The sequence below is a fragment of the Rhinolophus hipposideros genome (assembly GCF_964194185.1).
Source record: "Rhinolophus hipposideros genome assembly, chromosome: 3".
NCBI lineage: Eukaryota > Metazoa > Chordata > Mammalia > Chiroptera > Rhinolophidae > Rhinolophus > Rhinolophus hipposideros.
In genome coordinates this window covers 93,722,294-93,737,640 of record NC_138049.1, presented here as the reverse complement: position 1 = coordinate 93,737,640, position 15,347 = coordinate 93,722,294, and the positions used below count along the sequence as shown (strand labels likewise).

Here is a 15,347-nt window from a genome sequence, read left to right as displayed (position 1 = left end):
ATCCAAAAACTGCATAAATTGTGGTATATTAATGTAATTTCATGAATAAAAACAAACTACTGCTACACATAGAAAATGGTCTCATAATCTTGATTGAAAAAAGCCAAACCTAAATGAATACGTATTGTGTGATTCCATTTAGATAAAATTTGAAAATAGGGGAAACTGTTCTATTGTGTTCCTAGCTAGGATAGTGATACCTTTGGGCAGGAGGCGAGAAGTAGGGACTGGGAAGAGTCTGAAGAGGGTCTTTCTGGAGCGCTGGTAACATTCTTTTTCTTTTCTGAAGTAAGGGTACGTGAATTTTTTTCACTTAGTGAGAATTGGCTACATTTACTATTTTTTAAATGTTTGACTTCAATAAAAAAGTTAAAACAAATAATACATATTGCAAATAAACAGAACAAGAAAGAACTTTCGAAACCAAAACAAGACTTTCAATGTGTATAAAAATAAAAGGGCTAAGGCTCGGAGATGAAATATCTCAAATGGTGTAACAAAGAGTTGGAAAATACTGAGATGAACAATCAACCAATTCAAAGGTTCAACATCCAACTAATATGAGTGCCAAAAGTGACCAACAGAAAATGGATTAAAGGAAAATATAAACTAAACTATGGGAATTTACTAAAATAATAAAAAAAAAAATATATATATATATATATATATTTTATATATATTTTTATATATATTTATATATATATATTTTTATATATATATATGAGCCTTCACTGTGAAAGAGACCCCTGACTGACAAATGGAGTGTCCTTAGATAGTTAAGTGTAAAATGGAAGGGAGATGGGGAGAGAGAGAAACTGGCTTAAGACTATTCAATAGCAACCCTGACCACCTTTCTAGATGCCACTGGATTATCAAGTTGGAGATATCAATACATTTTTATGTACAGCTTCTCATTTGTCCAGCTTTGTTTTTGTTTTGCATTCCCTGCCCATTATAGAGTGAACTGTGTCCCCTCAAAGTTCACCATGTTGAAGTCCTAAGCCCCTAGCTGGATCAAGATACCTGGGTCCAGCTTCTAGCTGGCGCTCATACAGCACACAAGTCATTTCTCAGCTTTCCAGGGCCCTTGTTGAATCAAGAGGTTGAATGGCCCCTTAGATATCTCCTGGCCCTAAGCTTCTTGAGTTTGTCACCCTTCACAAATAGCTGGAAAAAAAATAAGGGAACCAGAAGAGCTAGAATCTTGATTAGATTTTCTAGAAATAATAAGTTCTTATAAGAAACTGAAATAAGGTCCTACCATGTTTCCCCGAAAATAAGACCTAGCCGGACCATCATAAGACCGGGTCTTGTATTAATTTTTGCTCCAAAAGATACATTAGAGCTGATGGTCCGGCTAGGTCTTATTTTCGGGGAAACAGGGTAGTTTTACATTAAGGTCAGAAAGCATTTTGAAAAGCAATTTTAAATTTATTTATTTTTAGCAACTTTAAATTTAAATGGCGGGTAGCAAAGGGAGAAACTGCAAAACATACTAAATAAGAAAAAATCTTATCAAGTGATTAATGGTACAAAATTGATAGAAGACACTGAGCAAAAATGGTGGGGAGGGTGGATCTCCATTCCTCTGACCTTTTTAAAATTCTTATTTACAATTAGTAAGATTAGTGAGTCTAAATTTTATTTCTAGGTGCTAATTTTTGTTCACTGCAAAGTGTGATCTTGAATTCATGCAGGTAAAACCAAAACAACAACAAAAAGCTATCAAAGGATGATGAGTGACTAGATTTTCCCAGCAAAGTTTAAAATTTTATTTTCCTTCAGGTAAACTCTCCTGCTGATATTTTACAGGAAAATAAGTATCTGTAAATAAAAGAAACCATTCAATAATTAAATCTTCATATCACAATTTTAATGATTTCATCAAAGTTACAGAATTTACTTTCTTCTTACTGCTAAGGAATAGCACCTTCTAAAATCTAAAATGAATTGAATGAAACAATTAGTTTAAATGTACAAATAGCACTTAATAGTAATCATTTTAAATAGATGAATTTCCTTTCAGTTGTTATATTGGCATCTCCATAACGCAGATAAAGTTCATAGCTACAAAACAAGCCAACATGACCAAGAGAATATGGTCATATATTCTAGAATGTCTAATCCAGAGTTCAGAGTTTTTGAGGAGTTTGCCACCTACCATCTAACTTCTCAGCTTTTTAATCCACAGTACATTTCCAGTGATTCCGTTCTATTCTATGAAGAGGTTGTACAATGAAATGAGAACTAGGTGCTAACATTTTTTATTGATATCATTCTAAAAGTAATTCACCCACCTTGTTGTAGGAAGCACTTACATTCACTTGTATTTTTAATCATGCCACTTTTATTTTTTACATCTAATTTATCCTTTCTTCCTAAAATACATTTCACATTTTGCCTAATTAGCCAGTCAGTGCATATACATGAAATCACAATATTTTCTATGGGCCATGTGTCTATAAACTAGTTTCTGTTCTCAATGAAAGCTGTTCTTTCCAGGGCTTCGTCTTTCCTCTAAGGAACCATAGGTAATGCCTCCCTCTCTCCAATCTGACTACTTAAAAGATCCAAAGCACAGCTCTTGGTGGTTGGAATGAAAGCAGAGATGACCAGGGAGGTGAATATCTGCCCAGGAGGCAAAGTCTATTTGTGGACTTGGATTCACCTTTGATTCCACTGAGCATCTAGGGAGCAGGTATGCAAATATTTCATGAAACAAGGCTATAATCTCACTGCCTCTTGTTTCAACACTTGTTATTTCTAAAAGTTATTTTGCTAGTTTTTGCTATCAGGCAGCCTTTAGCACTGTGATGGGTACACTGAAAAATGGTCCTGCCTAATTTTCCCCCCAAGATCCATGCAACTGTTTTAAAGGACTGAATGGCCTACATTGTATTAATACCTAATAGAGATTATGCTCTCTTGCAATTCTGAATCTTCAAAGATTCAAATCTAAAAGATGCTTGTACTTTGTTACTACGTATTACCAGAAAGAAAACATTGTTTTATCTAATTTGATTTTAATGTGATTAATAGTGATTTAGTTTGCAAAGAAACAAATTACAAAGAGAAAATATTGCCGAGATGATGCCTGGTCTCTAAAATTCAGACCAGTGTTGGACAACAGAAGAAAGAAATGTATATGCATGGTGTTATAAATAAAAATCAGAGTAAAATGACCAATTAGCAATATGAATTTTATGACAGAAACAATACGTTTAGAATGAATCTATCAGTAATTGAACCTTTTTTGGAAAAGAAAATAGAAACCCATGTTCTTTGGAAAGAAATATGACAAGGAATGCCCGCAGATGTACCCTGCTGTTAGAAATGCATCTCTCCAAAATGCAATGTACAAAGTTTGTCACATTGGATTTTCAACAGTTTTCACTTTCTTCTTGCTCTCCCAATTTAAGAAGATAGGTTTCTACATTGTTTAGTAATGATTAGAAATTTCATACAGTTTGAACAACAAATAGCAAGTATTCTGTGACATGGGTGCAAAAATTACATTTTTCAACAAAGTTATAAGACATAAGTGTTAATAAAGTGCATTTCACATAAAAGTACCCATTAGGAGACTAATTTAAAGTGCAATATATAAGGTACTTAAAATAGTGCAAAGTTGCTAAATATATACATTTTATGTGCCAAGTCCAAATAAAGCAGGATTTTGTCTATCCAAATGCCAGACAAAACAATGGAAACATACTTCCACATTTTTAATCTTTTGCAAGTATGTGTATTTTGGTCCATCTGTGTGTGTGCATGAGAGAAAGAGAGAGAGAAAGAGGGAGAGAGAGACACTATGCCTGTACAGTACATAACTGCTTAATAGTCTGTGCAAAAGTCTGAGAGTGGTTTCCTAGAATTTGAAACCTTTAAACACTGCCATGATTAGGCAATCTTCACTTACAGTAGCATTAGGCTTGTAATAATGGTTGAACTATTTCAGCCTGCATATCTGATAAGGCAGGTATTTGACTGCGAATTAAATGTTTAATGAAAATTATAAAAAATACAATAACTATAATGCTACCGAGAGAGACCCCTATGAAATAAGCATACGACTCCTCTTGCTCATTTTCTCTTGGTTTGGCACTACCATGGAGGCGGGTAGTGCTCTGCGTGTAGGGAATCGCTCTTGGAGCTGTTGAACTGAGCAGACCCTGGACATTCCTGAGTGATCCGTTATGAGGCATGGCAGTAATATTGAGCAGGTGGCAGATCAGTGGGTACAGATCTGTGGAGTTCATGGCTTCTGTTGTGAAATTCTTTCTGAAGGCAGGACCGTGGGCTAAAAATATTGGATGCATGTCTGCTAATGCATTATCATACCCATGGTTGCCTACTGTAAAGATAAAATGCATGAATAAGTTAACCAACCAGAAGGCATTAAAATGGCAATAACTGTTGCATTGTCAATGTCTGAACAAGTTAAATGCAAACTTTATCCAATTTGACTTTTAACAGAAAATAATCTTGTACCAACAACCTTTGCTGTTGTGAACATCACAATTCACTTCAGGAAGTGAGAGGTCAAATGATCACAGATCAAAGGCCAACACTACCTTAGGGGAAGGACGGGTAAAAAGCAAAGCTGAGCCAACTCAGGGGAAAATAAAACTTTTATTTATTTATTTTTTTTGGTGGCAGGTAAACTAGTATTCAGCAAATACTTGTTCGGTGCCTACTATGTTTCAAGTATTGCTCTAGAGATAAAAGTGCTCTTCTTGTGAAGGCAGTAAATTCGTAATTACTAACCAACGGGGAAAAACAATAAAGAAAAACAAACGACATCACAAAAAAGGAAACCTCTAGTTACAGCTCCAATCCACTACTGACAAATAAAGGTCAGGACTTGCCAGGAAAATCTTGACTTTGGTGGTTCAGATGACTATCCAACTTAGCATCGTGTGCTTTGGCATGGGTACAAATAAAGGGAACACTTGAGGAGTCTCCGGACACATCCAGTGATACAAAAATCAAAGGATGAAAACTCCTGCATAATAAAAGCTGCGTTTCAATGGCATGTGTTCCTAGCATAGTACCTAACCAAAAGTCAGTTTGCAAAGGAGTCTGGGGATTTTAATCTGTAGGGGTCAGTCACTAGTGACACAAAGCAGAGCATGAAAAGGGCAGGGGGCTTGAGGTGCAAAAGTGAAGGAGCTGCTGCTGACAAGATAGCAGCCTACGAAAATTGACAGGCTTTATTTGAAAGGTGGCGAGGACAATGACTAGCAAATCAGTCTCCAGTACCTACATTACTACAGGGAAAAATGCAATGGGAACACAACATTAAAAAAAATAAAATCCTAAATCAATTTCTCTGAAAGTCATGAACTGACCGCTAGTCATCTCCTCAAAGTAATTCCAGATCTGCCTGGCCAAACACATCTAACGAAGTCTTTCTAAATGCCATGATTCTTTTGAGTTCATTCAAGTGAAAATAATGCTGGATTTATGAACTCTTGTAATGATCCGACAGAGTACTGTGCCAGTCTCTTTAATTAACTGATAACATTAACATTGGGAAAGACGCCATTATATAATTTGCAACTGACTGGATGGTGTTTATGTTCATTTCTAGAAGAAGCTGGGATTTAGACTCTTAGTCATGAAGGCAAAGATAATTCTCTCATATCAAACTTATTAATAGAAAATCAGGTTTGAAATGAACTCACTGACTTATGAAATGAAAACCTTTCCCATGAGTAGGGACTTTGTTTTTGGTGATAGCCCCTACCATAAATGCTTGAGCCAGCAGACAACATTTAATAATGGATGTCTAAGGGCAACGGTTCTCAAAGTTCAATGTGCCTGAGACTCCTTGGGGGTGGGGGTGGGGCATGCAAGAACACACAGATTGCCAGGCTCTACCCTCACAGTTTCTAATTCAGTAGGTTTGGGTTGGGCAAAAGAATTTACATTTCTAACAAGTTCCCAGGTGATTTGAATGCTGTTGGTCCAGGGAACACACTTTGAGAACCACTGCTTTTGGACATCAGGGCTTCATCTCTTGTGGAACTCAGGATGAGGAGGACCATGGTGGTCAATATTTTCTTAAATAAATGAACATAATGTAATATAAATGGGAACATGAAGGTTTCCTATCAAAAATAGGTGTGACCAATCTATTGCATAATTGTAGTTCACCAAACCAAATTTCAAGAGAGCCCTTAAAATCATGTTAACTGTAAAATTTTGAGCAACCCCACTAACATAACACAATACATGAAAATTTGAACATATAAAGGTGGCAATTATTCTCATGGCCAAAGAAATTATTTTGCAAGGCCTTCTTAAAACAGTTCCCCAGGTGTGATTAACCATTGTTTTACAGATCAGTATCTGTAGGTAGAACCAGTTTTAAGAACCAGAAACCATGTACCTGTACAAATTATATAATGACACATAATCTGTCACTCTGACTCATGTATACAAGTACCATTGTCAGGCAACTGCTTTTCTTTTCCTCAATAAACATGATAGGAGCCCAATTCTACCTACAGGGACATTTTTATACATCTTTTATATATATCAAGGGCCAATGCCCAAAAAAAGCATTTCTAGATAGTTTGATACAATGTGGTTCCTTCAACATTCAAGAAATGGGGTAGAAACAAAATCCACTGAACTGACCAGAAGTACATGTTATTACCTAAATCAACCAGGAAAGCCACGCCAGGTAGTCCAATAGAGGGAATTTAATGTAGGACTAGTTATAAAGGGGCTGAAGAACTGAGAAGCCGACATAGGATGGTGAGGTTATTCAGTGTTTAGGAACAGTGGAAACCTTCTACAGCCCCGAGGGCTGAAGGGGATAGAAGGAAGAGTGGTGTTACCAGAGCCCAAAGACAGGGCTACTTAGTAGGAGCTGAGGCCATAAAGAAAGATGTAGTCCAGGGGTGGCTGGTTAGCTCAGTTGGTTAGAATGTGGTGCTAATAACACCAAGGTTGCCGGTTTGATCCCTGCCTGCGCCCTGTGAGTTGTGCCCTCCTTAAAACAAACAAACAAACAAACAAACAAAAAAAAACATAGTCCAAAGAGAGTTGGGATCACAGAGGAAATGAAGCCATTGTTAGAGACACAGATTGAGGCAGAGAGAGACAGAGAGCGAGAGAGAGTGAGAGAGAACGAGAGAGCGAGAGCGAGAGCGAGAGCGAGAGAGAGAGAGAGAGAGAGAGAGAGAGAGAAGGGGACAAATACCCTGGCTTCTCCCCTCCTCCTGGCTTCCACACTCCAGCTAGGGTCTTCTATAGGCCAAACCTAACCAGAAATCAGTTTGCAAAGGAGTCTGGGGAATTTAGTCTGTAGGGATCAGTTACTAGTGACACAAAGCAGAGTATGGAAAGGGCAGGGGGTTGGGAGCAAATATGCAAATGACAGACACAATAAAGATGAATAAAATCCTGTGCATGACTTTTCCATTTGACTAACTTGTTAAAAGCTATATAAGAAGATAAAATTACACATTAAGGATGGCAGTGAGCATCTTATTCTTCATGTTTGAATTTTAAATGGAAATTCCATTATCTTCTCCAAAATTACATCACTAGGCACTAGGAAAACACGTCTTGATATATTATTTTCTATGACATAGCCACTTCTTTTTAGAAATGTTTCCAAAGTGTAATGCAAAGCTGGTAGAGCCAGAAGGCCCCCCACTAAAAACTAGAAAACAATTGCAAATAAAAATAGAGCTTAAATTCTTATGAAATCACAATATAAAACAGATACAGAACATAATTCATTTTATAAATTTCAGTTACGTTTTTCTCAGGAACATAGTAGTTATAATTAGCCGTATAGGTCACTGCATATTTTGGTCTGATGGCTTCAGGAAAATAAACGTTTCACTTCTAAGAGATTAATTCTTTTCAAAGCCCCAAGGATCTTAATTTTGCTCTTAATGTATGACACTAGTGAGTTATTTAATTGGTAAATAAATTGCTGTATCATCCACCGTGTCCACCTTAGCAAGCCATGGTGTAGAATGAGAAGGAATACTGTAACATACTCACACAGAAAGTCATCTGACTTATTCTGTAAAATATACCACCCTTCGTCAGCCACTGCTATGATTGGTTGAATCCGATTATTGTATTTGTAACGCCATCTTTCTGGAATCTCTTCTTTTTTATAAACAGTAAGATTAGGATGAGCATCAGCTAGTGCTTCGTAGACTTCATCAAATTTACCTAAAAGAGAAAGTGGAGGAGAGGCACTTGGAAGACACTCACCACTGCAGTCAAAGAAACTACTGGCAACAGGAGTCAGTCAATGCTGACACCCCCTGAGGGAAAAAGCCAGCGAGCTGCACAGAACAGAGTACAGCCAGACACTTTACAACTCCCATCCTCTTAGAGGGAACAAGCTGGAGGGGGGAAACTGAGAAATAATGAATCTTCTGGTGTCAGTTAATTCACCTCACGGAATTAAGAGAACATTTTTTTATACAACCAGAAATCTCTAATTTGAGATGTTTTAATAACTTACACACACGCACACACTAATTAGTGGTGCTAAGTAAAATGTTTAGGGCACTGCAATAGCCAAACAAAAACAAAGTTACATAGTTACTTTGCAGAGATAGAGAATCTCTAGATAAGAAAATATGGTAATTGGAAGGTGAGGGTTGGGAAAGGGCAGACTGGAGGTGGAAAGCATATTGTAAAATGGAAATGTTCTTTAACACCCTGGAGGTGTTGCAAAAGTCTCCCTGTAACTTCATATGCGGAAAACCTCACTATCTTCACTCCTTTTCTTGTTTTCAAACCAATTTGGTGGGGGTTCCTCCCTGCCTCCCACACTCCAAACAAGGTAACACCATACCAATTTTAAACGGAAAATTGAAGGGTTAATGTGATTGTCTTAAACAACAACACAACACCTGCTATTTTATATTGAATTTGTTGAAGAGTTTGTGTGTAGGCACACATGTGTATTTTAACATTCACTGTTTCCTATGATCCTCTTAATCTATCCTTCTGTGAGGGATGGAACTCTCAGCTGAGAGGTATTCAGCTTTTCAGAATCTGTTCTCTCCTTTGATACCTAGACGAACCCTAGGAGGTGAGAAAATAGAAGTCAGAAGAGCAGGCCTGAGTCTTGCTCTGCACTTACATTGTGATCTGGAGATGGAACATGTAGGTGACCTGGTTGGTATGAGGCTTAGAGGAGACGTTTAAAAATAGTTCAAGGTATTGTTAGTACTTCCCCTACTCATAGAGAAGAAAAAGGAATCTTAGGTTAACCCAAGCTTTCTCCTTCCTACACTCCACTGCTTTCCTATTCAGCAGGTCCTAACTAAGAATCTATAGAAGACTTTCGGGCCCAGAAATCACTAGAATTGCATGCAAATTTTGTACGTATATTCGATGATTCCAAAATGGTTAAATCCACCTCTCATAAATATATAGAGAGCATCAATTGCAACAGTCTAGGAAAAAGTAAAAAAGTATACTCCAAGTGATATCGTCTGGTTGGTTTGGGAAATAACAAAATATTGTTAGCCTATTTTTCAGGGAGTAGGTGGGGCCTCCAGAGAAGCACCTGCAGACACCACTAAAGGAGGCCAGAAAAGAACCAGTTCAATCTGGTTCAGGCATCTATTACGAACTTAAGGTGACCAAGAGCTCATTATAATAGTAAAATCCCCACCTATGGGAAGAGTTTGGGCACCATTTTCTGAATATGTGACACATGAACTGCTACGTGCCAAGCCGATACCACTCCTTACAGGATGTGACAAAAATTTCCATCATGAATATGCATTAATTTGATGGGTAAAAACATAGAGGCCCCCTAGTTCTGGGAGCCACGGCTTTGGAAATTATTCTTTGCGGGTACTTTATTTACTGCAAATAAATTTCACTTTGTGTGGCAACAACTCTTGGTGTAATGTCTGGTTCTTTGTTCACCAAGAACAAACCAAATTCAGTTCAGCAACAACAACAACAACAAAAAGAGTTTGTTTTCTTTTTCAGAGTCTAAGGGTTAAATTCCAGAACACTACCACGACACAGGCAAGCATACTTCAAAGGCATAGAATCAAAAATTCCCCACTGAGTTGAACTAGGCATGTGCAGACGAAGTCTCAGACCACTACTCAGTCAGACTTACCTTCTTTTGGCAAGATGGCTGCTACTGGAGATCGGTCAATCAGGACATAGTGGTCTTTATCCAGATACTGGTCAAGTTCTATTACCCTTTCCTCAGAACACTGGGTCATTCCATGATCACTTGTGATAATAAGGTTCAGAGTGTCCCACAGCTTTGCCCTTTTCAGCATTTGTATAAGATATCCTAACTTGTTGTCAATATCTGAAATGACAGGCCCCATGAGTGGACTGTCAGGTCCCAAATGGTGGCCCATGTCATCAGGGTCTTCCCAATAGAGAAGGCCAAGATTTATGGGCTCTTCTGATGTAAACCATTCAATAATTTTGGCAACTCTATCTTCAAATGAAACAGATTCATTGTAAAGCATGTAGTGAGTAGGAAAGCTCGTATGTATTTTTACATCAGTTCCGGGCCACATGGCTGCACCACTAGTATGTCCTGCCCTCTGATTTGTGATCCATATTGGAGTTGCTTCTTCCCAAAACTCAGAATCATAAATATTCATGTTATCCAAGGAGAAAGATTTGTTCAGAATAGGATCAAACATGTCATTTGCAACAATCCCATGATTCTCTGCGAAGAGGCCGGTTACCAAAGTATAATGGTTAGGGTAAGTCTTCGTAATAAAAATATTAGTAACTTGTTTCACATGAACACCGTATTTCATAACATAATGAAAATGGGGTGTTGGAACTCTATATAAGTAATCCCAACGGAATCCATCAAATGAAATTAGAAGAACCTTTTGCTGGTCTGGTTGGAGAGAAAATGTAATTGACAGTGTTAATGCAGCAAGTATGAAAGCCACCCAGAGGAGTTTTGAAGTCATTTTCAAAGTACTTGATCAGTTTAATGTAAGATGATCTGTATAAAAAACATAGAGAAGTTAATAGCAGTAATTTTGCTTTGTATACTTTACCCAAAACTGAAAGTGATGGTGCTTAGTAATCCCAATTATACCATAAATCACAGCCTGGAAGGATTATGTTGTAGAACTTCATCTTAAACAACAGACCTGGGGCTACGTGTACAATAAAGCTACGAAGTTTAGTTGCATTAGAAACTGTTTTACTTTCCAAGAATTCATCAAAAATCAAAATAGTCCTTAAAGGATTTAAATAAGTTCCCAAATATCATTTAAAAAATATAACTGACATACGACATTTCAGAAAAAAAGTTTAGGTTGACCCAGACTTCTGACAGTCAAATACCTGTGAACTTACTAATCATTGTGGTTAAACCAACTATAGGAACCTAGCAACAAGGAAGTACTATTAGCAAATCAAATAATAATGCCTATCTATCTATCTATCTATATACACACACACACACACACATATATATATGATATATATATACCTCTATTTTTCAAAGCCAAGGCTTATGTTTGGTTCATTATGGTTAGAATTATGGTTAGAGATGTTACTAGAGAGGAGAAAATAGAGGAACTTGGTTTCTTGAAGTGATCTCCATCCATTTATTATTAATCAAATCATCTGATTTGATTAATAATCAGATGATTTGATTAATAATAAATGGAATCTAATTGTTTAGAGCACCTTCTCTAAACAATTAGATTCTGAACTAAGAAGAAAGAGAAACATAATTTTGGAGTTTGATGTTGACCTTCTTAATGTCAAAATTGGTAACATTTAATCTTATCAGTGATATATGTAGAAAAGACATTTCCCAGGTTAAATAATCTCTTTGGAACAAGGTTACTGTTTTGTTTTTTTTTAAATCTCCATATATTTCTAAAAAGTTTTTATTCTATTCAAGAAGCTAATGAAAGGCAACATGGATAAATACATATGTAAATGTTTTCAGTTCTCATGAAGCTTGCAAATCTAGCAAGGGTCTTTTGTTTTCTCCTTTTCCTGTCCATTCTTGCATGAAGGTATTTATAAGCCCACCAAAACTTGGAACTAACCGTACTTTGTGCCAAGAAAACTCAGGAATTCAGCTTTTGATATCTTCCTCATTTGAAGATGCTGAGGACATTTTTAAACCTCAAAAATAGACCACCTTGCCTTGCTATATTATAGCTATAGGTAAATAAAAACTGCTTGGCATGCTTGCTTTGCTTTCAGGTGATGCAATAATTAGGTTTTGTTTGTTTTTTTTTAAATCATGATTTGACCACACATAGAACATTACTTAAACAGAAATTGTTTTTAGGTACTGGTCGCCAGACAATAGTTCAAATTTAAATTTAAAAACTATTTCTCAAATGGCAATAATGCTTCCAATTCTGGAAGGAACACTAAACATCAGTTCCAATAGGGAACTGCGAATGTATTTGTTAACTTATGTGGATGAGCATGGTGGTTCCTCCCTCTTTGTCCCATCTCCTTCACCTTCCTAACCAAAGGAAGGCTACTATGAAACAAATATAATTTAAGGCTTAAAAAAAAAAAAAAACCAACTACGTGGAACACCTGATTTTCCTCTAAGTAAATTCATTCAGGTACAGTGGTAAGAACTGATTTCCTGGGACACAAGAAAACAAACAAAGGCTAAGTGTTGTCTAAAGCGTAGGAATGTTTGCTAAGCAGAACCAACATTATCACATCGATGTCATAAAGCAATAAACAGAGAGATGGGGGTAGGATGAATTTTTCTTTTTCATACACAAAAAATGCTGCGGAACCCCTAGCTCTGGCTCCAAAATTCAGTAGGCTGCTTCCCAGTTCCTCCTTCAATCCTTGCCCCCCCCCCAAGCCAGCCTTGGAAATCTGGAGGGAAGAGGCGCCACGAAACGCGAAGAAGAGGGAAAGTGGAGGAGGAGGAGGTGTGTGTGCGCAGTGCAAACAGACGTCAGAAAAGGGTGATGCATCTCCCCGTCTTCTCCAGGCATTCCAACCCAGCTCAAGGAAGGTTCCAGGCTAGGGTACGCCCACCGAGGTCGGCAGAGGCCTCAACGTGGAGTGAGTGTGTGTGTGTGTGTGTGTGTGTGTGTGTGCACGCGCGCGCAGTGGAACCGGGGGGTAGTGTGCAGGAGCCCACAGGAGCCGTGTATGCCCGCTGGAGGCGAGTCGCCCACTCCCCTGGACTCTTACCTTCGCAGCAACCCGGTCAGACCGCGCTGGGTTGGGGCGATGGGAAGGAGAATCTGGAGCGGGGTCCCTCCGCAAACCAGGGGCTGTAGCGGGGAGCCGGCGAGAGCGACCGGCGCCCCTTGAACCCGCAGCCGCTCACCTGCACGCAACCTCGGCGCTGAGCACCTGACCAGCACCGCCTCCCCGCCGCAGGTCCCGCCTCTTGGCTCTTATTGGCTGCAGTAGAGATCGCTACTGATGGCGTGCTCCTGGGAGTCGCTGCGCCGCCCGTCAATCAAGGGAAGAGGGGCGGCCGCTGCCTGGGTTTGGAGGATGGAGGGGCCCGCAGCCCACGTGAGCCAAGGGCCGGCGCGGACCCAGCAGGGAGGCAGGAGGGGAAAGGAGTCAAAAACACCTGATGCTTGGTGCTCGCGAGGCTCCTCTCTCTGCCTGGTCACCAACCCTTTCCGCAGTGTGCCTTTTCTAGACGGGCGGTGCTGAAATCCGAGACGCAGAGAGATTATAACACGCCATCCCAGTGGTCTGTGTGCTCCAACACTCCCTGTTCTTGTTAAAACGGCTTTTATTCCCTGATCTCTCAAGTTTTGTGTGTGTGTGTTTTCTCATCACAAATGGGTGACTTTGTTCTGAGGAACACCGCAGGAGGTCGATACGACGATGAAATTTTCTTTAATTCTTTTTCTTTATTAGTTGGTGTGGGTACCTGCTTTACCTCACACAAAACATAATTTAAAAAGATTTAATGTTGTCAGCTCCCAACCCCAATGGTTGTTGTCCAGGTCTTTGCAATGTCCGGTCTCAGGGATCTGCAATAGTGTGGCACAGGAGAATGAATAAATAAATTAAACCAAGTCAGGTTCAGGATTCGGTTAATTTGCACAAGGAGAGAGGCTGAACAGCTGCTCTGATAGTTGCATCTAGGCTGCAGACTGTTTCTAGCTTTGTTTCCAAAACTTACCCTGCAATGCTTTGAACTTCAGGGTTGATTTCTCTTTCAGAAAGTCTTTGGCCCTGTTTCTTCTGTTCCCTTACCGTAGAGAATTAATTTTTTCAAGTATTGTTGTAATCAATGGTACTTTTAGGTTGGCGGGAGTGTGGTGGGGGGTGCAGTTTGCCAATTTGATGTCAACTATAATTACCATATATTATAGCTTGGAGCTCCCCTGAAAGATTTTGTACGTCTACACAATTCTTGGGACTAATTCTGACCACTCTGAAATGGGCAGTGATAGCTGCTTGGTTGTCACAAGTTTTAACATATAATTAGCCCGTAAAACAGAGTCTAAAACCAGTGGCTTTGGCTCGGTCTGGAGTTTATGTACCCTGTCTGGTATACTGGAGCTGTAAAATGCATAGACATGCCTGTTGATATTTAATTAAACAAGACAAACATTTTGGTCATGGTATTTCTTCTCTCTCAATTTCTCATAGAGGGGACAGTCCCTACCCCAATTGTTCCCTTCTGATTGTGTCATATCATCCCAAAGGGCACGGGGCACTCTCTGGGGGCCTTTTATTTGTAGTAACTTGAATTTATGGTTTTCTACACGTGGGATGGGGATTAAAAGGGAGACTGGTTTCTGTGTTTAGCCTGACCCGGTGACAGTGCAGTTGTACAGGATGTTCCAAGTCTCCAAAGCCCTGTCCTTTGAAATTGCCCAAACTTGGAACGGGTAGTCTAATATTGTAAGTCCTTGTTCCCCCCAAATAGGCCAATCCTGTGTTCTCCCCAAACACTCAAAGAACAGCTTATGCTGATTAGAGAGCAGAGGTAGGGGAAAACGGGCCGTTTATGTGGGTCATTGAACATTGCTGGACTCTGTTCAGATGACACCCTGCCTTTATGGAAGGCACAATTGTATTCTCCAGCTACCTCTGTGATCTAGGCATGGCACAGCTGTTAACCACAGCACAAACTGGGAAAACAGCTCATGAACGCCTCAGTGAGTGCCAGACACACTTCCCAGATCTCCATATAATGCTATCTAGTGTTCAACTGGGAAGCTTATTAAATGGGAAGAAAATGGCGCTGAAATTGTATAGATAGAGGAATGATTGTAAAAACATGGAATCCTGCTTACACAACTGTGACAGCCCTCCTGCCAGGTCTGTTGCCTCAGTTCTGTCCAATTGCAATAACTACTCAGCAAAATTATGGA

General features: G+C 39.1%; 1 protein-coding gene across 1 annotated transcript; it reads right to left on the bottom strand.

Moving 5' to 3' along the window:
• Nucleotides 1–1,414: 1,414 nt before the first annotated feature.
• On the bottom strand, nt 1,415–13,376 carry ENPP5 (ectonucleotide pyrophosphatase/phosphodiesterase family member 5). Its single transcript, XM_081044722.1, has 4 exons — nt 13,189–13,376; nt 10,130–10,993; nt 8,029–8,205; nt 1,415–4,354 (listed from the first exon to the last, which is right to left on the bottom strand). The coding sequence occupies exons 2-4, from the start codon at nt 10,956–10,958 to the stop codon at nt 3,927–3,929; spliced, it is 1,434 nt and encodes a 477-aa protein (XP_080900848.1). The 5' UTR covers nt 10,959–10,993; nt 13,189–13,376; the 3' UTR covers nt 1,415–3,926.
• Nucleotides 13,377–15,347: the final 1,971 nt, after the last annotated feature.

Excerpts from the sequence above, each read along its gene's own strand:
- ENPP5 (XM_081044722.1), bottom strand. The coding sequence starts at position 10,958 with ATGACTTCAAAACTCCTCTGGGTGGCTTTCATACTTGCTGCATTAACA. Across the intron at positions 8,206-10,129 it reads AGCCATCTTGCCAAAAGAAG|GTAAATTTGATGAAGTCTAC; the intron begins GTAAGTCTGACT and ends TTTCTCTTTTAG. Across the intron at positions 4,355-8,028 it reads TAAGTCAGATGACTTTCTGT|TAGGCAACCATGGGTATGAT; the intron begins GTGAGTATGTTA and ends TTATCTTTACAG.